Raw genomic sequence first — 27,503 nt, forward strand, 5'->3', positions numbered from 1 at the left:
TCACCTACCTAGGCTCAACTATCACCAGTAACCTGTCTCTAGATGCAGAAATCAACAAGCGCATGGGTAAGGCTTCCACTGCTATGTTCAGACTGGCCAAGAGAGTGTGGGAAAATGGCGCACTGACACGGAACACAAAAGTCCGAGTGTATCAGGCCTGTGTCCTCAGTACCTTGCTCTACGGCAGCGAGGCCTGGACAACGTATGCCAGCCAAGAGCGACGTCTCAATTCATTCCATCTTCGCTGCCTTCGGAGAATACTTGGCATCAGGTGGCAGGACTATATCTCCAACACAGAAGTCCTTGAAGCGGCCAACACCCCCAGCTTATACACACTACTGAGTCAGCGGCGCTTGAGATGGCTTGGCCATGTGAGCCGCATGGAAGATGGCAGGATCCCCAAAGACACATTGTACAGCGAGCTCGCCACTGGTATCAGACCCACCGGCCGTCCATGTCTCCGTTATAAAGACGTCTGCAAATGCGACATGAAATCGTGTGACATTGATCACAAGTCGTGGGAGTCAGTTGCCAGCATTCGCCAGAGCTGGCGGGCAGCCATAAAGACAGGGCTAAATTGTGGCGAGTCGAAGAGACTTAGTAGTTGGCAGGAAAAAAGACAGAGGCGCAAGGGGAGAGCCAACTGTGCAACAGCCCCAACAAACAAATTTCTCTGCAGCACCTGTGGAAGAGCCTGTCACTCCAGAATTGGCCTGTATAGCCACTCCAGGCGCTGCTTCACAAACCACTGACCACCTCCAGGCGCGTATCCATTGTCTCTCGAGATAAGGAGGCCCAAAAGAAAGATTGTTTCTTAGCTCTAACCAGATAGCTTCTGCCTTTGACCCCTCTAGGACATCCTTTCTCTCTAGCACTATAATTTTCTCCTTAATCAATACAGCTACTTTTACTCCTTTCATTCCTTCCCTAACATTCCTGAACACCTTGCTTCCAGGAATATTTAGTATTCAGTCCTGTCCTTTTTTGAGCCAGGTCTCCGTTATCGCCACAACATCACATTTTCATGTAGCTATTTGCGCCTGCAGCTCACCAACCTTATCCACGCATTCACGTACATGCACGGTAAACCTAATTTAGACCTTATTACATTCCCTCTTACACTGACCCCACCTAATGCCTTATTGTTTCCTACCCTAGTGTTATCTGTCTCTCCCAATTCTCTGTGTACTTTGATTTTCCTCTCTAAATTTACCTCCTGATTCCCACACGCCTGTCAGTTAGTTTAAACCCTCCCCAATAGCACTAGCAAATCATCCCAGAAGGACATTGGTCCCAGCTCTGTTAAGGTGCAACCCGTCCAACCTGTACAGGTCCCATCTCCTCCAGAACCGATCCCGATGCCCCCGGAATCTGAAGCCTTCCCTCCTACACCATCTCTCCAGCCACATATTCATCTGCTCTATCCTCCTATTTCTATACTCACTTGCGTGTGGTACTGGGAGTAATCTAGAGATTACTACCTTTAAGGTCCTGCTTGCTAGTTTCTTTCCTAGATCCCTAAACGCTGCCTGCAGGAACTCATCCCTCTTTCTACTATGTCATTGGTGCCAATATGGACCATGACAGCTGGCTGCTCACGCTCCCCCCTCAGAGTGCTATGCAGCTACTCCATGATGTCCTTGACCCTGGCACCGGGGAGGCAATATACCATCCTGGATTCATGTCTGTGGCTGCAGAAACGCTGATTTGTTCCCCTAACTATAAAATCACCCATCATTATTGCTTTCCCAATCTTCCTGCTGCCCTCCTATACCGCTGAACCAGCCATGATGCCGTGGCCTAGACTCTGACTGGTCACCCCAGAGGAATCATCATTCTCACCAGTATTCAGAACGGAATACTGGTTGGTGAGTGAGATGCACTCAGGGACTCCTGCGCCAGCTGCCTGGTTACCCATTCCCTCTCTGCCGCATACTCTTAAGCTGCGGGCTGACCACTTCTATAAATGTGCCATCCAAGAAACTCTCAGCCTTGTGGATGCACTGTAGTGATGCCAGTTGCTGCTCAAGCTTTGAAACCCAGAGCTTGAGTTTCTGCAGCTGCGACATTCATGCACAAGTGGTTGTCCAGGGCATAAGAAGTGTCCTGGAGATCCCACATGGAGCAGGATGTGCACGCAACCTGTCTGAGCTGCCTATCCCTGCCTCTATTCCTTAGACTCTTAAACTTACTACTTCAAAAAAAGACACCAATCAGCTGCTCCTGACCTGCTTCACACTGCTCCCGACCTGTGTAATACTGATCCCGGTCTGCTTTACACTGCTCCCAAACTGCGTCACAGTGCTCCCGACCTACCTCACACTTCGATCCTGGTCTGCTTCACACTGAACTATAGAACCATAGAAAAGCTATGGCACAGAAAGTCTGTGCCGACTGAAAAAACTAGCCACCTACTCCCACCTTCCAAAACCTGGTCTGTAGCCTTGCAAGTCACAGCACTTCAGGTGCAGGCCCAGGTACCTTTTAAAATAAGTTGAAGGATTCTGCTTCCGCCACCGATCCGGGCAGTGAATTTCAGACACCCACCACCCTCTGGGTGAAAAAGTTTTCCCTCATGTCCCCTCTAATCCTTCTACCAATCACCTTAAATCTGTGCCCCCAGGTAATTGACCTCTCCACTAAGGGAAACGGGTCCTTCCTGTCTACTCTATCTAGGCCCCTCATAATTTTGTACACCTCAATTAAGTCACCCCTCAGCCTCCTCTGTTTTAAGGAAAACAACCCTAGCCTATCCAATCTTTCCTCATAGAAGCAACTTTCAAGCCCTGGCAATATTCTTGTAAATCTCCTCAGTATTCTGTCCACAGAAATTATGTCCTTCCTGTAATGCAGTGACCAGAACTGTACGCAATACTGCAGTTGCGGCCGAACCAGCATTTTATACAGTTCCATCATTAAATCTCTGCTTTTGTATTCTATACCTTAACCAATAAAGGAAAGCATTCCATATGCCTTCTTCACCACTTTATTTACTTGTCCTACCACCTTCAGGGAGCTGTGGAGATGCACTCCAAGGTGTCTAACTTCCTGTACCCCTCTCAGTATCCTATTTATTGTGTATTCCTTGCTTTGTTTGCCCTCCCCAAATGCATTACCTCGCACTTCTCCAGATTGAATTCCATTTGCCACTTTTCCGCCCACTCAACCAAACCATTGATATCATTCTGGAGTCTACAGCTATCCTCTTCACTATCAACTGCACGGCCAGTTTTGTGTCATTAGATTAGATTAGAGATACAGCACTGAAACAGGCCCTTCGGCCCACCGAGTCTGTGCCGAACATCAACCACCCATTTATACTAATCCTACACTAATCCCATATTCCTACCAAACATCCCCACCTGTCCCTATATTTCCCTACCACCTACCTATACTAGTGACAATTTATAATGGCCAATTTACCTATCAACCTGCAAGTCTTTTTGGCTTGTGGGAGGAAACCGGAGCACCCGGAGAAAACCCACGCAGACACAGGGAGAACGTGCAAACTCCACACAGGCAGTACCCGGAATCGAACCCGGGTCCCTGGAGCTGTGAGGCTGCGGTGCTAACCACTGCGCCACTGTGCCGCCCCCAAATTTGCAAATTTCCCAATCGTGCCTCCCACATTTAAGTCCAAATCATTAATATATAACACAAACAGCAAGGGATCCAACACTGAGCCCAGTGGACGCCACTGGAAACCACTTTCCATTCGCAAAAACATCTGTTGACCATTGCCCTTTGTGGCCTGTCACTGAGCCAATTTTGGATTGAACTCGCCATAATCCCCAGAATCCTTTTACTTTTCTGACCAGTCTGGCATGTGGGACCTTGTCAAGTGCCTTACTAAAATCCATATAGACAACATCCACTGCACTGCCCTCATCAATCCTCCTTGTTATTTCCTCAAAAAATTTAGTTAATTTAGTAAGACACTACCTTCTTTTACCAAATCCATGCTGACTATCCCTGATTAATCCGTGCCTTTCTAAGTAACAGTTTATTCTACCTCTCAGAATTGATTCTAATAATTTGCCCACCTCCGAGGTCAGACTGACCGGCCTGTAATTATTTGGTCTATCCCTCGCACCCTTTTTAAACAATGGTACAATGTTCACAGACCTCCAATCCTGTGGTACCTCGCCTGTATCTAGTGAGGATTTGAAAATGATCCTCAGAGCATCCGCTGTCTCCTTCCTGGCTTCCTTTAACAGCCTGGGATACAATCCATCCGGCCCTGGTGATTTATCTACTTTCAAGGATGTCAGACCCTCTAGTACTTCCTCTCTCATTATGCTTATCGTATCTAATATTTCACACTCCTCCTCTTTAGCTACAATATCTGCATCATCCCTCTCCTTTGTGAAGACAGAGACAAAGTACTCATTAAGAACTCTGCCCACATCTTCTGCACCCACACATAAGTCACCTTGTACATCTCTGATAGACCCGAGCCTTTCCTTAGTTATACTCTTGCTCTTAATGTACTGATGAAACATTTTTGGGTTTGCCTTGATTTTATCTACCAATATTTTTTCATGTCCTCTCTTTGCTTTCCTAATTTCCTTTTTAATTTCACCCTTGCACTTTCTATACTCCTCAAGGCTTTCTAAAATATTAAGTATTTTGTGACTATCATAAGCTTTCTTTTTCTGCTTTCTCTTACCCTGTATGCTTCTAGATAACGAGGGGGCTCTAGATTTGGCAGTACCATCCTTTTTCTTTGTGGGGACATGTCAACACTGTCCCCATAGAATCTCGCTTTTGAATGCCTCCCATTAGTTTGCCACTGATTTCCCAGTATCCTGTATCCAGTCAGGATCACCTCTCAGCTTCATAAAATTTGCCTTCCCCCAAATTAGAACTTTTAATCCAGTTCTATCTTTGTCCTTTTCCATAATAATGCTAAATCTAACTGTATTATGGTCACTATCTCCAAAATGGTCACCCACTGCTACTTCATCCAGTTGCGCAACTTCATTTCCTAAAACTAAATCTAGAATTGTGCCCCCTCTCGATGGGTTTATTACGTGCTGGCTAAAAAAGTTCTCTTGAATGCAGCTCAAGAATTTTGTGCCCACTGTGCCCTTCACACTGTTTGTATCCCAGTTGATATTGTGTGTTGACATTTCTTCATGGATGAAGATGTGGGAAGGTTGTACTCATCAGTTGCAGGTGGCTAGTCAGGCCTCCGTGACCAGCAGATTCTCCCACAGTGAGTGCAAGTGAAGGTGTAGTCGCAGCTGGGGGCAAATGGATCTCTCCTTCTCTTCCTTTTCTCTTTCATGCTGGTTCGCTCAGTCTCAAAGGTGACTGTAGCCCTCCTGATGTAGCATCTCCAGGCATCACGATCTATGGCCTGCGCTTCCCACTGGCGATGGTCGATGTGGCACACAGGGAGGGATTTCTTCAAGAAGTTGTTGAAATGTTTGCATGGGGCCCCTCTGTTCCTTTTACCCGTAGTCAGCTCTCCATACAACACGATCTTGGGCAGGCGACTGTCGTCCATCCGGGCAACATGACCCGACCACGCAGTTGGCTTTGCAGGAGGATGGCCTCAATACTGGTGATGTTGGCTGTTTCCAGGACTTCAATGTTTGTAATGCGGTCCTGCCAATGGATCTTGAGGATGCTGCAGAGACAGCGCTGATGTAATCGCTCTAGAAGGCGTACATGACGATGGTATTGGACCCATAACTCGGCACCATACAGAAGGGTGGTGAGGACTACGGCTTTGTACACTTTGAGTTTAGTCTGTGTTCTGAGGCTGTGGTTGCTCCACACTAGTTTGCAGAGTCTGCCGAATGTACTGTTTGCTTTTGAGAGCCGATTGTCCACTTCCTTGTCAATGGTGGCATCAAACGAGATGACGCTTTCCAAATAAGTAAATTGCTTGACGGCATTCAACTCGGTTCCCTCGATAACAATGCTTGGTGGCCTATATTCTTCTCGGTGTGCAGGCTGATGCACGGCTTCAGTTTTCTTTAAACTGATTTTTAGTCCGAAGAGTTGTGCTGCCTCGAAAAAATGTGTTGTTATAAGTTGCAGGTCTGTCTTTCAGAGTCACTTGCTAATTTTCTGCCTCCTCTTCCCTGCTATGTTTTTGTCCTGTCTGAAACTGCCCTCAAGTTCCCAACACCCTGCCAATCTAGTTTAATCCATCCCCAACAGCACTAGCAAACCTTCCTGCAAGGATATTCGTCCTAGTCCTGTTAGGGTGTAGACCGTCCGGCTTGTACAGGTCTCACCTTCCCAGAACCGGTCCCAATGCCTCAGAAATCTGAAGTCCTCCCTCCTGCACCATCTCTCTAGCCACACATTCATCTGATCTATTCTCCTATTTCTAAACTCACTAGCACATGGCCTTGGGAGTAATCTGGAGATTACTACCTTCGAGGTCCTGCCTGCTGATCTCTTTCCTAACTCCCTAAACTCAGTTTGCAGGACCTCATCCCTTTTTCTACCTATAGTCTTGGTACCATTGTAGACTACGACCTCTGTCTGTGCACCGTCACCATCCAGAATGCTCTGTAGCCACTCGGTGATATCCATGATGTTATGAGCTTGGCAGGAGAGTGCACTGACATTTCAGCCCCACTTCTCCACAGGTTACAACATAACAATAAATTTTCCCACTTACTGAAATAGCCAAGATATTCTAATTGTCCCCAGAATAAAGCACACCAACCAGGTTTCTTTAATAAACAAAATTATCCATTTATTATAAACCAAGTCTTAACCAATAATGAAGTAAATATATACACGAATTGAAATCCTAAAGCCCCGTATTGTTATCCTAGCCCTCACGCACATGCACATACATCCAAAAACCGGTTGACCGGTAAAAAAAGGAATTTTTGTTTACAGCTGTTACAACGAAACAGAGGAATAAAATAAAACTGATACTGAAGAGATGGAATTCCATTTGTTTTGGCAAGGAGTCCCAAAGTCGGATAGTTGGCTGCCACTAGGAATTTTTCCAGGTGAGGTTGATGAATAGTCTGTTTGAATTCAACTGCTGAAGGCTTCACTGTCACAGAACTGTTTTTGTCTCCTCTGTTTAAAACAGTGTGTCTTTAAGACTTTGTTTAAAAACAGTGTGCCTTTAAGACTGAGCACAGTGTGCCAGTAGTAGCACCTGTTTCCTGGGCCACAGCAGGAAAGAGAGAAGGCCTCATAGTGTACTGTAACTTTCAACTGTGGATAAAGACTGGTTTCAAACACTTTGAACTAGAGTCCAGTGAAGCCTGCTCTGAAGGAAGAAGCTGTTTATTTCTCTTAGCAGGAAAGTCTACGTTTATCTTCAGGCTCTGTGTTGCCTAAGCAGTGAAAAAAAACTCTGGGGGAAAAAGAACATTTGCTTTCAAGAGGGGCTCTCTGTCGTTTGTTTGTGTTTGTTGGAATTCTCAGTAAAGTTTCTACTGAAAAACTACCAATTTTAGGATCCAAATAGACCTGTGGCTATACTCCTTGTTAAAAGAACTGTGTGACGCCTGCTGCAACTGAAATACTTTGAACGCCTATCCGTTATAGACTGTCAATTCACCTGGAGATTTCAAGTGGCATCTGATTGTTCTAATCTGGGACACCTCACCCACCAGGAACGTAACTCACCAGGACTTACAACCCAGCTACTTACTTTATTCCTAAGAAACTATTTTTAAAACTGGTTAACCATTGATTTTTGAATGTACGTGTGTGTGTGCATTAGGGTAAAGAGAAAATAAGAAGTTATAAGGTCTTTAGACATAGGTTTATCTTAATAGTGTTAAGATTTAGTTGATTAATAAATAGTTAACTTGTTGTTTAAAGATACCTGGTTTGGTCTATTTTATTATGGGTGCTACTAAAGTGTTTAATTTGGCTAATTTCCGGTTGGTGGGAAAACTTTAATAATATGCTGCGACCTATGGAGTATTGGGACTGAATTGACAGTGCATTACTCCCACCTCGATCGTAACATCACGTAGGTCTTTCATCAGGTGTGCAGCAACAGAGGTTTCAGTACTCACATATTTGATGCAAAGTTCAATTGAAGATGCAACGTTTCTGCAAATATTCAGGGTTTCTTAAAAATACAGGAGGCAAGAGTACCACTTCATACAGGCTTTTGCTTTTCAGTAGCAGGGATTCTTCAAAGAGAGGTAACAGTTATCTGTTTTTTCTTCTGATCCCCTGGCAGGTCCATATGCTGATTCCAACTGCCTCTTTTAGTCTAAAAATCAGCATCTTTTAACAGTTCAAAGTGAAAACAAAACTTTTTTTCAGGCAAGTCTCATGCTACTCATAAATTCTCTTTTGTCACAACACAAAATAGCTCTCAAGTCAAACCTCCTGTCGTGTTTACTTGAAATTCCCTGCTTTCCAGTAAAAATTTGTTTACTGGTTAAACCTTTGTTGAACTTCCTTTTTAAAAAAACATCCAAAGTTTAAAAATATAGATTCCAAGTTTAAACAAAAAAAATGGAAATTCCCTAACAATGACCCTTGCACCAGGGATGCGACATACCATCCTGGAATCACGTCTGCAACCACAGAAACGCCTGTCTGTTCCCCTAACTATGGAATCCCCTACCACTATTGCTCTCCTGTCTTTTCTCCTCCCCCCCTGCACAGCTGAGCCATCCATGGTGCTCTGGTCATGCCTCTCACTGCACTCTCCAGAGGAACCCTCTCTCCCATCGGTACTCAGAACTGGATACTGGTTATAAAGTGGGATGCCCTCCGGGGACTCCTGCACTACCTGCCTTGTCCTTATTGTCTGTCTGGCAGCCACCCAGTCCCTCTCTGCCTGTGGGGTGACCACCTCCTGAAACGTGCTATCCATGCATCTCTCATCCTCACAAATACACCTCAGTGACACCAGCTGCTCCTCGAGTTCCAAGATTTGGCGCTCGAGATTTTGCATTTGGTGGCACTTTCTGCACATGTATTTGTCCAGGACATGGGTAGAGTCCTGGAGTCCCCACATGGTATAGGACGGGCATTCGACAGGTGTGAGCAGCCCCGCCATGCTTCGAATTATTTATTAACTGCACTAAAATTGGAAGTTAAATAAACACAATAAAATGGTTATAAATAGAATGAACAAATGAGTAACCACCTACTGACTACTGATATTTTAGCTTCTACTTAATAGATAGACATAAATGTTAGAGGCAAAATAAAAATCAGCAGAAAAAAGAAAGTAAGAAAATACCCACTAGATACTCACCAACTAGCTCCCTGTGCCATGCCGCTCGCTCTCTCCTCTCGTGCTATTTGTAGCTCTGAAGTCTCACCCCGCCAATCACCTACCTGCTTCCCTGTGATGATCTTGATTTTCTTTCCGAACGCCAGCAGACCGGCGGCAGTGGCAGCAGCAGCTAGCCCCACTCCCCTCTCGCTGATTCCTGGTGAACTTTCCTGTTCGCTCTATTTCTCTCTCTCAATTAAATTAAATTGATTTTTTAAAATTAATTTAGCGTTCCCCGCCTTACCGAACTCCCTTCTTCACGCTCAGTGCAGACAAGCAGCACTCAAAGACCCCTGAATTTATACTCTCTGAAAACAATGATGAATCAGCTTTGCTAGAGCTCAGAAACCAGTTGAAGCTAGCTACCTAATTAACCAGCTACAGTTGCTCTGAGGGCTTGTATACCCTTTTTCAAAACTGCAAGAAACTTAACTTGCCTCTTAATTTAAACAGTAATTTTAGTTAATTGTTAAATTTAAACAAAAAAAACTAGATTAGAGAGAATAACCCTTGAGGTAAAAAGGTGGCGTAGTGGTAATATCACTAGACTAGCAATCCAGAGGTCTAGGCTAATGCCCAGGGACACAGGTTCAAATCCCACCATGGCAGCTGGTGGAATTTAAATTCAATAAATTAATAAAAAATATGGAATTGAAAGCTAGTCTGCGTAATGCAGCCATGAAACTATCATTGATTGTCATTAAAAACCCATCTGGTTCAGTAATGTCCTTTAGGGAAGGAAATCTGCCATTCTTACCCGGTCCGAACTACTTGTGACTCCAGATCCGCAGCAATGTGCTTGACTCTTAACTGCCCTCTGAAATAGTCTAGCAAGCCACTCAGTTGTGAAGGGCATTTAGGGATAAGCCCAAAATGCTGGCCTTGCCTGCGACCCCCATGAAAGAATTTTAAAAATGCCGTCACTTACCAAACTCCCTCCTTCACACTCAGTGCAGCTCCTGAACTGCGTCACAGTGATCCTGACCTGCCTCATGCTGCTCCAATCCCACTCTGCTTCACACTGCTCTGATCCCGACCCGCTTCACAGTGATCCTGACCTGCTCCACAGTGATCCCAACCTGCTTCGCACTGCTCTGATCCCACCCAGTCTGCTTCACATTGCTCTGATCCTGGTCTGCCTCACAGTGATCTTGGTCTGCTTTACACTACTCCTGACCTCAATGTCTTTTGCAGCTTTCCATTTCCTTTTGAGCTATTTGCTGTCCCAGCAAGTGCACAAGCAATTCAAAATACAGTGGTGCATAGTTAGACACATCCTTTTAATATAGAGAAGAGGGATTCATACTGCATAATATTGGTTTGATATTTAAGTGAGCAATGGTTTCAGAATATCTATTAACATTTCCCCATCAAATGTCACTTTTATATTCTGTTACTTTAAAATTATTTTTTTGGTTCTTGTGAAGCATAAACACCAAATGGCCAATACTATGTACCTGTGTATTAACACTTCCTCATCAAGTGCCACTTTTGTATTCTGTTACTTCAAAGTCATCCTTTTGTTTTAGAGTACCATTTGTTTTAGAGTCCATAGGCAAGATTTTGTGGATCGTATGAGCAAGTGATTTTTTTTGACAAATCTCTTGACCAACATTGTTCTGTCTTACCTCATTTAGTTAAACTGTTTGTTACGATGCCATCAAATTTCCCTTCTAAGTGACAGTTACTGGTCATGCTATGCAATTTTACTTTATCCTAAGGAAATAAATTAGTAGTTTACCATCACTGCGACAGCCTCCTTGTCTGATTCCTATCCTCCTTGTTCTATAACCTTCCAACTTGTTCAAAATTTAGCTGCACTAAGTCCTACTTGCTCTTTGTCCCTGTTCTCACTGCATAACTTTCCTTTCTCATCTAGAAATCTCTCCATGTCCTTACCCCATTCTGCCTTTGCAATCTCCTTCAATCTTCCCTCTGTTTCTGTATCTGTGCCTTGTCGAATCTGATTTGGTAGTCTCCCTCAACTTTTCCTATCCCATCACTGAATACCTGAGGATGTTTCAGTATTAACCACTCTTTGGTTAGTGGTTTGTAGTCATTGATCACGTATAGTGTTACTCCAGTAGATGGTTTTCCATTAATTTCATCATTATCATAATGCATTATGATGTTCATGCCTAGGCAAGCCTTCCTACCCAACAGAGGTCGTATAGTTGTGCTTTTGATTAGCTCACATCCAGCTTACATTTATAGTCACCATGTTGGACCAGAATTTGTACTTGTCCTCTAACTTGTCCCACCATAAGATATAATCTCTGACTTAAGTGGTTTCACTTTTGGCAACTTAAAATCTCTGGTTGCATTTTGATACAGGTGAAGGGGGAGGGGGAGACAGGACAGAAGAGAAGGGAGGGTGGGAAGAGAGGAGGGGTGGGGGGTTACATTGTTCACCTGTATTTATTTGAAATCTTAGGTAGTTGCCAGACTCCAGTTTAAGTGTAACTCATTCTGAGTCATCCAAACCAATAACACTGACCTCATTGAAAACAAATACTTCTTTTCCTTTTGCTCTAGGTGACTGTCTGTGTGTAAGCAATTCTTTTTCAGGAATTTTGCTGTGAAATGTTTGCTCTTTCCACTCTTCCAAAGGCAGGGCAAAGTTCCCTCTTGTGGACGTCATATTTCTTCCTGCAGTTTGAGCACTCATGAGTCTTTAGAGATTCTTTAGCATTATCCTGACTTTTTCTACTGCTGCACATTAGGGTTTCCTTGGCATTAAGTACTGCACTCACACTGTGTCCCTTCAACTCCCTGATGACTTTAAGGTTCTCCACCATTTTTTCAGTCACATGACAAATCTCACCCACCTTTGCCAAGGTTAGATTTGCCTCGAATCAGTCTATTTTGAACCCTCAAATCTGCAATTCCAAACACAAGTCAATCTCTCAGTATCTCTTGTGGCGTGAGTGCCAAACTCACACCCTTCGGCGAGTTTTTGCAGTGCTGTTTGATACTGGTCATATGCTTCACCAGCATCCTGCATTCTCCTGTTGAATTTATCTCTCTCAAAAGAAATCTTCTTGCGTGGTTAGCAGTACTGAGAGAATTTTGTCAGCACCAACTCTGTCTTACCTGTATCATCACCATCCTCGGCCCAATCCGACCACGTGGATTAGACTTCAGGTGCTTCTTCCCTTATTACTGTGAGAAATCTCAACACCTGCAGCAGTCTGCGTCTCCTGGTCAAGCTTTGTCGTAGAGGAGTAGTGTTTCCAGGGTCACTTGAATCTCCTCTCTGACCACATCATGGATTTCAAGAGCCTGAGATGGTGGTAGAGCAACACCTGATGCCATCGTGCACATACGTTCATTTTCATGTGTCTTTAAATACTCTGCAGGTTATCGAGATGTCCACCAATTTAGTGAAAGTAGCTTTAAAAAGTGCTACCACCACTGCCACCATGTGTTGATACCTCTTTAAGATAGTAGGCACAGTTGTGATTTGTTATGAAGAGCCCAAACCTTTTATCTAGGTATGTAAAATAACAAGTAAACTCACAATAGTTTCAGGAACTGCAACAGCCTGCTTCTTTACTGAATCAAACTCAGAGGAGAGAGAAAACAAAGGAATTGCCTGACCCACCACCTGATGAGTCACATGATGAACCCCATGACTCAGACACCATGCACTTACAACTAACGTGTGTCTCATGTCACAGCCTCTCCTTTTATATCCTATGGTTATCAGAAGGTGTCCCACCTTCCCATTGCCTGACCAACGATGGCAGTGTCTTAGCTATTTTGGTACTACCATCTGGAACTGCCTCCCTAAATTATGTTTCCTTCCCCTAGCTTTGAAAAGCCTTCTTCATTTGGGTATAGGGAACATAATCTTGAAATTTGTTGACACCACAAAAGTAAATTTGGCAAATAATGTTAAAGATTTCAGAGTGACAAACAGCAGAATGGGCAGTTGGTAGCATATATAAATTAATGTTGAGAAGCATGAGGCAATACATTTTGGGAGAAAAAAACAAATAATAGAAAATACATTCAATGGAAAGAAGCTGATGTGTGTGACCCTAGTTGAAACTATATATAATTGCCTGAAAACACGATAAAGTCAGGAAAAAAAAGCATTTTTAAAAAATAAATATGGGCATAGAATGCAAAAGTAAAGAAGTAATGATAAATGTATACAGAACACAGGTTAGATTACAGTTGGCATGAGTAGTTTTGAGAACTCCATTGTAGAAAGTATATTAAAGAAAAAGAAAGACTTGCATTTCTATCGTGCCTTTCACAACCACCGAATGTTTTAAACCACTTTACAGCAAATGAAATACTTTTTTGAAGTGTAGTCACTGTTGTAGTGTAGGAAACACAGTAATTAAAGCCATTGAGAGCTTAAGGTATAAGCTGTCCAAGGTATTGCCAGGGATAGGAAATTAAATTTATAAGGAGAGACTTTGAGAAACGAGAACAATTTCCACTGCAGCAAAGAAAATTAAAGGGATATTTAATGAAGGATTTTGATGGATGAATAAGGAAGGACTTTTTCTTCTGGTTAGTGAGTTAATTATAAGAATATAAGAAATAGGAGCAGGAGTAGACCACATGACCCCTAGAGCCTGGTGTGCCTTTCAGTATGATAATGGCTGATCTTCTGCCTCAACTCCACTTTCCTGCATGCTTCCCATATCCCTTGATTCCCTGAGAGATCAAAAATCTATCTATCCCAGTCTTGAATATATTCAATGATGGAGCATTCACAACCCTCTGGAGTAGGAAATTCCAACAATTCATAACCCTCTGAGTGAAGAAATTTTTCCTCATCTCAGTCCTAAATGATTGACCCTTTATCCTGAGGCTGTGCCCCCGTGTTCCAGATTCCTGTTAGGGGAAACAACCTTTCATTGTCTACAGTGTCAAGCCCCTTCAGAATCTTCAATGAGATCACCTCTCATTCTTCCAAACTCCAGAGAGTACAGGCCCAATTTACTCAGCCTTTCATCATAGGACAACCCTCTCATCCCAGGAACCAAGCTAGTGAACCAAGCTACTGCCTCCAAGGCAAGTATACCCTTCGTTAGACATAGAGACCAAAACTGCACACAGTACTCCAAGTGTGGTCTCACCAAAGCCCTATATAATTGTAGCAAAACTTCATTGTTTTTGTACTCCTGTCCCTTTGCAATAAAGGCTAACATGCCATTTGCCTTCCTAATTGCTTGCTGTACCCGCATGCTAACTTTCTGTACTCATTGTGAGTAAACCCAAGTCTCTCTGAACATCAACATTTAAGTTTCATGCCTTTTAAAAAATCTTCTGCTTTTCTATTCTTATTATCAAAGTGAATAACATCACACTTCCCCACATTATACTTCATCTGCCACCTTGTTGCCCATTCACTTAATCTGCCTATATCTCTTTGCAGCCTTTTTCTGTCCTCCTCAAAGCTCACATTCCCACCTAGCTTTATATCATCAGCAAACTTCGATACATTACTCTTGGTCTCTTTGTCTAAGTCATTAATACAGATTGTAAGTTTTTGAGGCCCCAGCACTGATCCTTGTGGCACTCCACTGGTCACTGCCTGACAACTTGAAAATGCCCCATTTATGTCTACTCTCTGCTTCCTGTGCATTAAACAATCCTCCATTCATGCTAATATATTACCCCCAACTCCATGAGCCCTTATCTTGCATATTAACCTTTTGTGTGGCACCTTATCAAATGCCTTTTCGAAATCCAAGTATACTACATCTACTGGTTCCCCTTTATCTACCCTACTAGTTGCATCCTCAAAAAACTCTAGTAAACTTGTCAAACAGGATTTCCCTTTTGTAAAACCATGTTGACTCTGTCTGATCATAGTATGATTTTTAAGTGCATTGTTAAGATTTCCTTAATAATAGGTTGCAGCATTTTCCCGACAAATTATAATTGCTAAGTTCCAAACCGCTGGGACTGTTGTAGAATCGAGGGAATTTTGGAAAATCATAACCAGTGCATCCCATATTTCTGCAACTATCTCTTTTAGAATCTTAGGATGTAGGTCATAAGGACCTGGGGACTTATCAGCTTTTCGTCTCTTAAGTTTCTTTAATTTTTTTTCTGCTGATATTAATTACCTTAAATTCCTCACTCTTATTAGTCCCTTGTTTACCCACTATTTCTGATATGTAATTTGTGTCTTCTACTGTGAAGACAGACACAAAATATTTGTTCAACGTCTTTTCCATTTCTTCACTTCCCATGATAATTACTACTGTTACTGCCTCTAAGGGACCAATGTTTAATTTAGCTACTCTCCTCCTTTATCTATACTTATAAAAGCTCTTACAATCCATTTTTACATTCTTTTATAGTTTACTTTCATATTCTATTTTTCCCTTTTCAGCATCTTTTTGATCATCCTTTGCTGGTGTCACACACACCAGAAGTGTGATGATACAAATTATGGACTAACTGAAAAGTTTTGAAAAACTGGCTTTGTCTTTTAAAAATGAACCTTTATTTTAAAAAGTGGACAATGGTCCAAAATGGCCACCAAAGTAAAATGGATTGGCCTTTGTGTATTCAAACTGTCTGACAAAGACAAAGGACACATCTTCAAAACTAAGAGGTCTCAATTGCGCCCCATCCTAAAACATTCCAGAACTGAATGTCTTCTGAAATAAAGAAGGTGTGAAGTAGTCACATCTTGGGCCATTATGCAATCACCATAGGGAGACATCAGAATATCTGCTACTAGGAGGTGAGAAGTAACACAGCTTTACCTTAAAAAAGACAGCCTGAAGAGAAAGAGCCAGAGAGAAAGAGAGAGAAGACAAAGCAACATCTAGCAGCTTGTTTCCCCGCAAGCCAGAAGGTATGTGACCTTCTGTAGAATCCTATATATACACGATACCGCAGTAAACTAGAAATGATCCACCGTCTTCAACTGAACTTTTAATCAAGAGAGAAATCTACAATCATCTCAGGCCTGCACCCGTCAAAAACTTAATTTCCAAGAGAATTCAACAGGTTTATTGTGACCTCCCCCCCCCCCCCCCCCAACTGAAAATCACTTTCCCTTTTTTCCCTCTCTATCTGTCTTTTCTTGCGTGTGTGCGCGTGCTAGCGAATTCGTGAGTGGATGCGGTTGCAACAATGGGATAAGGCATATTGATCAATAAACAACTGATTTTCTCTTTCTTGAAACCTACAAGGAAACTTGTCGCTGTCTGTTTATTTGAAAAATAAAACACCAAGGGGTTAAACCCTAATAACAAAACACTGAACAGTGGGAACTACCCACATCGCATCACGTGGCCATAACACTGGTTTCTAAAGCTTTCCCAATCCTCAGGCTTAATACTATTCCTCACAGCATTATAAGCCTCTTCTTTGAATATACTATTCTTAACTTCCCTAAGCCATGGATGGATCTTTATCGCTGAGTTTTTTAATGGAACATATTTTTATTCTACACTTTGAATCATTTCTTTAAATGTTTCCCACTGTTTATTTACCACTGTACCTTTTAGTCTAATTACCCACACAACCTTAGCCAGCTCTCCCCTCATACCTATGTAATTGGCTTTGTTTAAGATTTTTGTTTTGGACTCGAGTATAGTGCTCTCAAACTTAAACTTAATATGGAATTCAATTGTATTATGATCACTTTTTATAAGAGGATCTTTTACTATGTGATTACTAATTAACTCTGCCTCATTACACAATCGGAGATCGAAAATAGCTTTGTCCTGAGTTGGTTCCCCAATGTATTGTTCCAATAAGCTGTAGTGAAAGCATTCTACAAACTCATCTTCCCGATGACCTTTGTCCATTTGATTAATCCAGTGTAAATGAAGATTATAGTCCCCATGATTATTACATAGCCTTTCTTACAATCTCTATTTCTTGCTTAATGCTCTGTCTAATGGTATAACTATCCCCAAGGATATAAGGATCCCCAGGGACACATTGTACAGCGAGCTCGTCACTGGTATCAGACCCACCGGCTGTCCATGTCTCTGCTTTAAAGACTTCTGAAAATGTGACATGAAGTCCTGTGACATTGACCACAAATCGTGGGACTCAGTTGCCAGTGATCACCAGAGCTGGCGGACAGCCATAAAGGCGCAGCTAAAGTGTGACGAGTCGAAGAGACTTAGCTGTCGGCAGGAAAAAAGACAGAGGCGCAAGGAGAGAGCCAACTGTGTAATGGCCCGGGCAACCAATTTTATCTGCAGTTCCTGTGGAAGAGTCTGTCACTCTAGAATTGGCCTTTATAGCCACTCCAGGTGCTGCTTCACAAACCACTGACCATCTCCAGGCGCTTACCCATTGTCTCTCGAAACAAGGAAGCCAAAGAGAATAGTCTGCTAGGGGGCCAGTGTTTTTTGACTGTAGTTATTCCTAATCTCCACCCCCCATACTAATTCTACTTCCTGATCTTCTGAGTCAATATCCTTTCTCACTACTGTCCTTATGTCATCCTTTATTCTTACAGCTTCTCCCCCTCCTTTCCCATTCTGTCTGTCTTTTTGAAATGTTGTGTACCCTGGAATATTTATTTCCCAACTTTGGTCACCTTGCAACAATGTCTCTGTAATGGCTGGTTCATCTATCTTGTTGCAAATGTTTTGTGCATTAAGATAAAGATCTTTCAATTTTACTTTTTTACCACTACTTTTTGCATGGACTTTATTCGCTGATGCACTACTGCCATTAAACTCTCTGCCCCTTCCTGTCCCACTCTGCTTGACTTAACTCAAATCATTACACTGCTCTATTGCCTCAACCTTTCTCTTTAGATTTCTATGTCTCCCTTCACTTGACCCCAACCTCCCCAGCTTTTAGTTTAAATCTCTACCTACAGCCCTAGTTATACCATTCGCCAGGACACTGATCCCATCCCAACAGAATAGCTCCCTCTTTCCTCCGTACTGGTGCCAGTGCCCCGTGGATTGAAACCTCTTCTTCCATACCACTCTTTGAGCCATACGTTTAATTCTCTAATCTGCTTGACCCTATGCCAATTGGCGTGTGGTTCAGGTAACAATCCAGACATTATTACCTTTCAGGTTCTGCATTTTAATTTGGACCTTAACTCCTCAAACTCTCTCAGCAGAACATCATTTCTAGTTCTACCTATGTCGTTAGTTCCCTATGTGGACTACAACAACTGGATCCCCCCCCCCCCCCCCCCCCCCCAACTCCAAGTTCGACTCTAGCCGCGAGGAGATGTCTTTAACCCTGGCACCAGGCAGGCAACACAACCTCCAGAACTCCCAGTCACAGCTGCAGAGAACAGTATCTGTCCCCCTAACTATACTCCTCCATCACTGCATCCTGGATCGCTGCCTGACTTGCAGTCACCCCTTCCTGTCCCTGACCACTGACCAACTCTAAAATTCTACTTAATCTAAGGGGTGTGACTGCATCCTGGAACAAAGTGTCCAGGTAACTCTCCCCCTCCCCTACCTCACAATATCTGCAGCTCGAACTCCAGCTCAACAATTCTGAGCTGAAGTTGCTCAAGCTGCAGACACTTACTGCAGATATGGTCCTCCAGGAATGCAGTGCTCTCCACAAACTCCCACATGTTGCAGTTATAGCACACCATCTGCCTGCCATGTCTGCCCAACCTTATTTATTTATTTGTTTTGTTACTAATTTAGTAAAGTGAACGAATAGCAAGTTACAGTTTCCTAGCTTAGGGACAAAAGAAAAGCACCAGCTACTGGAGGTAAAAACAAAAGAATAAAAAGAACCATCTCCTTACCCCTCTGCACTGAATTCCCACTTGCACCAGTTTCCTGATTTTAGCACTCCGTTTACCAAGCACTCCTTTTATGAAAACTCTGCTCCACATATGATGAGGGGCCATCAATGTAAAATCGTTACCAAGTGGGGAGAGAGGTTTGGACGAGAAACAAAATTTGCTGGAAATATGTAGCAGGTAAGGAAACAGCTGTGGAGAGAGAAACAAAGTTAACGTTTCAGGTTGGTAACCTTTTGTCAGAACTGGGAAAAGTTAGAGATGTAATAGATTTTAAGCAAGTACCGAAGCAGGGAAAGGGGGTAGGTAGGAAAGAAAAAATGGGAGAGTCTCTGATAGCATGGAAGGCAGGAGAGATTACATGACAACTGGGATGATGGTGCAAGGCATGAGGAAATGTCAACGGGACAAGTAAAGAAACAAAAGATGGGTCAAGAAGAGGTGGAAATAGGAATAGCAAAATCATCACCAACCCTGCTGTCCAAACAAAAGTGGCCAAGTTATGGTCTGAAATTGTTGAACTCAGTGTTGTGTCCGGCAGGCTATAATAGTGCGTAATCGAAAGATGAGTTGCTTCTCTTTGAGGTTAAGCTTTATTGTAACAATGTAGAGCCCAAGGACAGAGAGGTCAGAGCAAGAGCGAGGCTGAGAATTAAAATGACAGGTGACTGGAAGCTCGGGGTCAGGCTTGCAGACTGAATGGAGGTGGTCCACAAAGTGGTTGTCCAATCTGCATTTGGTCTCCACAGTGTGGAAGAGACTGCATCATGAGCAGTGAACACAGCATACTAAATTGAAAGTAGTACAGGTAAATCACTATTTTACCGATAAGAACTGTAGAGAGTTTAGAGCTTTTGTAGAGAGGTTAGGACATTTTTACACAGAGGGTTGATGGAGCATGAAATGCTTTGCCACAGGGTGCAGCTGTATTGTATCCATTGTATCCTCTCGAGCAAAGGTTCCAATTTTTTTTTGCTGAGCCTTCCCTTCAGAGATTCAAGTGTGTCTCCCTCTTTCTAAAACATTGGACAGAATTTTGGACTTCAATGAGGACGTAAGTTGAGCTGTGGTGGATGGGCTGCTCATTATGCAACTCTGCCGAAGATGAAAGTTCCGTTCATGATTTTTGCAAAGAACAAGATGATTTTATTTTCTATGCTAACATAATTGCATTTATAATTTTTTTTTGCATTTATAATGTAGTAAAATGTAACAAGGAACCTTTATACAGTAATAATGGAACCAGTATCCTCGGGTGTAAAATTGACATAATTTTTTTTTAAATGGATCGACTAACATCCTGTTCCCACTAAAAAACAGGGCTGTAGGCAGGCAGAAATCATCCCCAGAAAGTCATTGCATGAGTAGAGTGGCCAAGAAGAACATGAGAAGGATGACAACTACCCTAAGCTGGTGGCAAGCCTCTAACTTCACCCTTCACTAATCCTATGTTCTCTAGCCCAATTTTCTGCCATGTGGCACCTTTAAATGCATTGAAGAACATAATATAACTCAGCGCTTTCTAGTCTGCATCTGCTTTCTACACTTGTGCGATGTTTTGACTGAGATTTTGAGATGTTAGAAGTGTCCGTAGCACATATAATGGGAATCAAGTGGCTACTGTGTAGCCCATCATGATCACATGTACATAGACCTTGCAGCAAGATTCAGATGGAAGAATTTTTGCGGTTTAGCCCTTTAAGGATGTGAGTGTGGGAATATTACAGATATAAGTTACTGTTGCTAAATGTTTCCTACTACTGATTGGGAAAGTATTGTCAGCATTCAGTGGACTGTAAGAAAATGTGAGGTAGATGGAATATATGTTTTGCTTAACTCTCTGTATAATAGCAAGATGGGTATTTGTAGCTTACCTAATCTGGTAAGGTCTCTGAACTTTTTCCTCACTTTCTGGGTGGTTAAGAGAGCAGTGACATACAGCATCCCCTCCTATTATGCACGCTGTAATTGATGTTCCTGTAAACTAAAACCACGATTCTCTTCTCCACTTCCTTCAGCAGAATCAGTAAACTATGATCTGCTAAGACTGCTCCATTTTTCTGTTAATGCTGAAACTTCTACCTTCAGAAATGCTTTCCTCATTCAACTGCTGCTCGAGGCCTTTCAAATTTTGCAGCAGCCTGGATATTCCACTTCTCCAAATCATGAGATCCTAATGGCAGATATTATTCATGGCAAAAGCTCGCTATAAATATGTAAACAGGCCTGACTCCCAGAAGATTCAATGGGGTTTTTAGTCTTCATACCTCTGTTGCTGCCTATTCCTGGAACATTGTGGAGAATGCACCTTGAAACTTTGTCACTGAAGGGTGATATGTACTGGTCTGACATTTTTGATCTATGAAAAATAGCAAGTGGTAGAATTCTAGATTTTGCCTTGGCAAACTTGAGTTGTGTCTGGAGAAAGCATTTTGAGCTATATAACAGCAATACTTGTGGTTATGGCTCTGTCACTGCTGATGATGATAGTGGGAGCAAATGACAAATCAAGAGTATTTCACAATAAGTATATTACACATTAAAATAATTTGGCTTACATGATGGTACCAAAACACTGCAATATGTTTGAATCTTGAATAACGTCTGTTGACTTGAAATTGTAGGTCATCCAAAATGGGAGGAAGCATGAAGAAATTTCCTAGTCATACCAGCATAGGGAACTTCAGTAGACACAGCCACAAAAGCACTTTGAGTTTTATAGGGTCAACTAGTCGCCCAAGGGTAAATGTGCAAGGAGAGAAGATCATGGATAAAGGCTACACCGCTGGAGGAAAACACTCTGTGCAGGTACAGTTTTATGTGATGAATACCTCAAATTGTGATAAATGTGAACACTAGGATTTGTGCCCAAAACTCTGTATAAATCTTATTTGTGCCATAACTGGAGGCTCCAAGTGGATGCCAGACATTTTCTTTCTTTCCTCCCCACTCCACCATCATAGGAGAGGAGGAAAAATACTCGTCTTGGGTACTTCGCATTTTGGTTTCAGAGCAGTATTTATGAAGATTTGAGGAAGCTTATTCACACAATTGAAATGTTTAAGACTGAGATCAATAGAGCTTTGTTAGGTCAGGGTATCAACAGATATGAAGAAATGGCTGATAAATGGAGTTGTAGTACAGATCAGTCACAATCTAATAGGCTCGAGGGGCTCTAATGCCTACACTTGTTCCTATGTTCTCAACTTCCATTCTTTTTGCCTTGGTTAGTGTATGTCTAGCAACACACAAAATGTGGAAGGTTTAAAAAAATCACCATTAGAAGAATGAGCCCTCTTCTGGCTCAACTATCCAGAAAGTATGATAGAGAATGGAAAGTTCAGTGTGGATCCACTTGGATGTTCCCAGGGTTAAGGGGATTACAGTTGTGAAAAGAGACTTGGAAAGTTGGAGTTTTTTCCTTGGGAGCTGAAAAAGTTAGGGAGTGCTTTGTTAGACGTCTTCAAAATTATGAGGCATTTTGATGGGATAAATAATTGGCAATGTGGTAATGAGATGACAGAAATTTAAGACATTTCGAAAATGGGTTAAAGCACAAGTAAGAAAAAAACTCTTAGGTGGTTAGGATGTGCAATACTTTGTCAAAAATAATTTTGAATCAGAGCCCATAAATTCTTTATAAGTAAATTAGATAGTTGCTTAAAGTGTTTGCTGTAGAGTTGATTGCCTAGAAATTCAGCCATGCAGTACCCATTTTTTGGATGCTAGCTGGCCAGTATGCTCTCAATATGTTGGTTGGAAGCACACAGAAATTTCTGACTGGAAATGTGCACCTGCCATGGATAAGGTGATGCCGGTAACGTTCAAAGGGCATAATAAGTTATTTAAATTAAGGTCCTGCATGTCTGGCATTCATTATGTCATTGATTTTCAAATGCCTCAGTGCTTTGCTCACCGCGTGCTGAACTTGCAGTGTGCTAAGTGACACTATCCATTGCATGTACCTGAATGTGAAGCTGGGAAGATCAGGGACAGTGCTCCTTCTGATGTCACATTTAAAACATGGGGCGATCTTGCTGATCTGTTGCAATTGCTACCCATCCCCAGCCCCTGACTACTCATCCTGGTCCAAAAGCCTGATCGTTCACCCTTCTTCACTTACCTGAGGGCCAACTTCAATCCTTGATCTGTGCTGAGTTAGCTGATCTCAAAGTGGTGCTTTAATTGGCCACAGTGCACCTGGACTTATCAGGTGAAAAACTGAGCAAAAGTCCCCTTTTTGAAAGTGCACATGTGGATGTCAATTGCAAGCTTCTTGATACTCACTGTCAAGACTTCGTTGTCACTAATGGTCACTTGGGTAAGGTGTCCAGTGATGCATATCTCAGGATGGAATCAGCATCTTAGGAAACTGGGAAGTGGCGAAAATTGGGAAGCTCCTGAATTATAGTTGAATGACTTGAAGTAAAATAACTTTTCTCCTAGCCCACAAGGAAACTGTTAAAAAAAAATTACTTCCCTTTTTGTCCCTTTTCTGGACCTACTGCTCCTTTGTGCAGAGTGCTCCTGACAAGGCTGGAACTGGGTGTCAAATGTGGCTGTCCAATGTTAATGTCAGAATCACATTATCAGACCCTAACTTCTGAACTTTAATGAGGCCCTCGCTGGTTGCCCAGCTCATATTCATTAAAATGATGGGCAGCATGAAGATGGGTGAGAAAGACACTGTAAACTGTCCCCTCCCTCCCCTCGCCAACATCCCATTCTTTTTGGATGCGGGGATTAAAATCAGAGCTTGAAAATTTTACTGAGGCTCCAGGAAAGATCCCAAAACATTTGCAGCCAAAGATAATTAATCCTGCAAGGGATCCGACCTTAAACATAAGCCCCTATAAGTCTATGAGGAGCAGAAGATAAAAACGTTACCTATTTATTGTCCTCCTTTCCCCCCTGGCAGCATTCTGATTTTGCTTCCAATGCATCAAGATTGGCACTGGCAATGTGCCCCTAATGTGCCCCATCCTTTCAATTTTTGATGTGGTTTTAGTTTCATGACTTCAGCCCACTTAGTGTACTCCTGATAGCAGACTAGCTCGATCAGAATTTGGGGTCTAAATCTTTACAAACTGATTTTTATGCTAGTAGCTGTAATAATGTAGAAAAATGAAGCCGAGTATGCATGTGAAAATTAGGTAAATTCTGAAACAGCTTTTCCTCTACAATAATTCAATATCTAGTTTTTAAAATGGAGATGATATACTGATGGAGATAAGTGAGAAATTATACCGTTATATATTTAGATTAGATTACTCAGGAGTGAGGTTCTTTGCTTCAACTCGAAATTTGCATCTTTATGAAGGCTGGAGGAGCATAATAATTGTTGCTATTAGAAGTAACATAAATGAAGTTTAACAAATTATAAAATGCACTATATAAAAAGTAGTTTGAATTTTAATATAAAATAAAGGCTGCGTTTGCTGACAACACAACCACTAGATGACACAGTACTTGCACAAGCGCAACTGCGGCCTCATGCACTGAAACATCACTGTCTGCGACTTTTTTGGCTGCTGCCAGTAGTAAAGATGGTTCTGCTCAATTTATCACAAAAACAAAAACAAATGAAACCCAAATTCCCACAGTGGCTGCGATTGCCACCTCCATCATACCCCCCAATAGTACCCTGCTCCCTCCTGCCATTGCACTTCTCTTTGACGCTGCCTCCCACACCCATCTGCTCGCCACTTGCTCCACGCCTTGCCACTTCTCCCCTCTCGGCCACTCGCTCCCCGCTTCACCACCTCCCTCCACCTGTGGGCCACTCGCTCCCGGCCTCGCTGTATAATCTCCTCTGCTCCCCACTTCCTCCTGCTTCTGCTGCCTGCTCCATCCCGCTTGCAGTCTCCCTCCTTTCCCTGCCTATCTGTCACTCTCTGTCCCCTACTTCCCTGTGCAGGGAAGAAAGGCGTCAATCGCGGGAGGGAGGGAGGACTATAAGCATGAGGGATCGGGGACCAGAAATGGGAGGGAGCAGGGAGCAGAAGTGGGAGGGAGCAGGGAAGCAGAGCAGAGGGGGGAGAAGTGGTGAGGTGGGGAGTGAGCGGCAAGCAGACGTTGCAGTACGCGATGACGTTTTTGCGTGCATGCACGAATTAGTCCTGGCAAACCGGGTGCTGACATAGGCGCAGCACCATCCTGACATGAAGGGTCAGTTCTGTGCCTGTGTGAGTGCTCTGATGACGTCGGCGCTGGGCTGCATTGTCAGGAGTCACTTTGTAAAATAAAATGTTTTCCCTCATTAATACTATCTGTCCCTTTGTCAGCCTCTGAGTATCCACCTTGTTTCTTTGTATTGCTTCTCCTACCTTACTCCACCTAACATAGTAACTAGTGCCAGGAGATGGGAAGAAAAAAATCAGTGATATCAAAGATAAGCTCAGATATTAATGAAAAGAATACTTTTCAGTTTCATTTTGCTTGTATGACTGAACACTCCATAATTTTCATATAAAGCATTGGACGCGAAGAGGTTATTCAGTGTATCAAGCTCATTTCTTCCACAGATCACTTATAATCTACCTCAAAGCATTTTATACCACTTGTTTAATCATGAGGCAAAATTCTGTAAACTTTCTACTTTAACGTAGCAGATATTTGAACAAAACACCAAATTACCTACACTTACAGCTCCGTACTTCAGTCCTAGCCAGTTGCTTTCCACAGGTAAAAATTTGGAGGATATAGAGAATTCCATGGAGCAGTATACCATTAAAAAAGCTAAAAATAGTGTTACGACCAGGTGAAAAAGGGGTCTAGGGGTTCCCTCTCGGCCTTTGCCTGGTTTAACTGTAACAGGGTTCAATTTTGAAAACACCATGTTTTAGCTCCGCCCCCCCCCCCAATAAATCCTTGTTCACCGCTTTACAATTGTAAGGCAAAGAAATCAATGAGACATATTTTCTTAGATTTAAACAAGAAGGTTGGAAATTTATTAACCTTAAACTCTAATCTGGTTAACAACTACGAATACGCAAAGCGACCATGTTAGCATGCATACACGATAAACACACGCAGATAGAGAAAGAAAATGTAGATAGAATAAAGGGGAAAAGTTTGAGGCAATAGCTGGGTGTATTTACAGTCCTTTGAGTTCAATGTGGAGTCTTTGGTTACCAATAAGTCTTGCCATTCGTTGGGGCCTAGTGCACTCTTTAACTTGTTTCGATGGAGGAGTCTTTTCTCTCTTGAGGTTTAAGTGACTTCAATGGGTCTGGAAATTTGTGAGAAAGTGAAAGAGAGCCAGCCAGGAGAGAGGCTGTCTTGTTCCAGGTTCAATTGCAATCTGCAGTCTGTCTTCAAACTGTCCTGTGAGCACAATGCAAAACTCCAGGTTGGCTAGTAGGTTAGTCATGTGACTAACCCTTTATTTGGGAACAACCGCTCCTGCGGTTTGTGGATTTCAAAGCTCTCGGTGGGCGGGGGGTGGTGGGATGTGCGTATACTGCTACCTCTTACACCGACAAGATGTGGATCACCATTGCCCAGACCAATCTCTGTTAATTGATTCAGTGAGCAGTTCTTTTGTCTCTCCAAGCACTGCAAATGTTCTCCTGCCAAATGTCTGGTGATCTCTTTAAACAAGTCATTTCTTCACTCCAGCAATAGTTTAAAATTAATGTTCATGTGACGAAATTAATATGCCTCATTCTTAGCAGGTGGGGGTCTTCATGACAATAGGTAAATGTAATAAATCTATGTGCAAGCACTGATGTAAGAATATTAATGTGTTATTCCTGTCCCTCTGAAGCTTGTCCAATAGGGTATGATCTGCTAAAGGCCTGCTCAGGTCGGGAAAAAGAACCCGACCTGAACCTGACCGATCCACAGCGGACCTGAGCCCGACCCGACCCGAGTCCCTCCAATTTCACCCCGCGCCCAACCCGAGCTGAGCCCAACCCCACTCGACCCCGACCCGCAGCCGACCATCCCTTCACTTACCTGCCGACTGTGAAGCTCCAGGAAGCTGCAGCGCATGCGTGATGACGTCACTTGTTCACTGCGTAGACTCCGTTTCATCCCAGCTGAGGTAGGTTTTTTATTTTTAATACTTACCGGCAGAGCACTTACCGTGTGTGTCCGGCCCAACCTGACCCGACCCAAACCCAAAGGCCTGACTGGGAAGAGGGGCCCGACCCGACCCAACCTGAACCCGACACATGTCGTTGGGTCCTGTCGGGTTCGGGTCAGGTAGCAGGCCTTTATGATCTGCCTTGTGCTTTTAAGAAAAAACAGGAGAAGCCACTTGAATGGCTTAGTATTCTGCCATTAACACTCTCTCTGGGCTAATGCTTTGTCTTTACTACAACTATTAGCACTCCCTTTGCCTTTGTTCCATGACATCTTTTGTCATTTAATCTCTCCTGCCCTCTGCCCGATCACACACGTTCCCTTTTGTTCTTTTTCCCCTCCTCCCCCACTTTCACATGCTCAAAGCCTATTGCATTTCTAACTTTTGCCAGTTCTGATGAAAGGACAGACCTGAAACTTTAACTCTGTTTCTCTCTCTCCACA

At 42.9% G+C, this 27,503-nt stretch overlaps 1 protein-coding gene across 3 annotated transcripts in view; it reads left to right on the top strand.

Annotated features, from left to right (window-relative positions):
* dnai4 (dynein axonemal intermediate chain 4) overlaps positions 1-27,503 on the top strand; it is a 209,672-nt gene that overhangs the window by 13,090 nt on the left and 169,079 nt on the right. For all 3 annotated transcript variants that reach the window (XM_068037286.1, XM_068037287.1, XM_068037288.1), the window contains exon 2: positions 21,596-21,779. In XM_068037286.1, the coding sequence (XP_067893387.1) occupies positions 21,596-21,779 (184 nt within the window). The remainder of the gene's footprint in view (positions 1-21,595; positions 21,780-27,503) is intronic.

The sequence above is a fragment of the Heterodontus francisci genome, chromosome 8 (assembly GCF_036365525.1).
Source record: "Heterodontus francisci isolate sHetFra1 chromosome 8, sHetFra1.hap1, whole genome shotgun sequence".
Lineage (NCBI taxonomy): Eukaryota > Metazoa > Chordata > Chondrichthyes > Heterodontiformes > Heterodontidae > Heterodontus > Heterodontus francisci.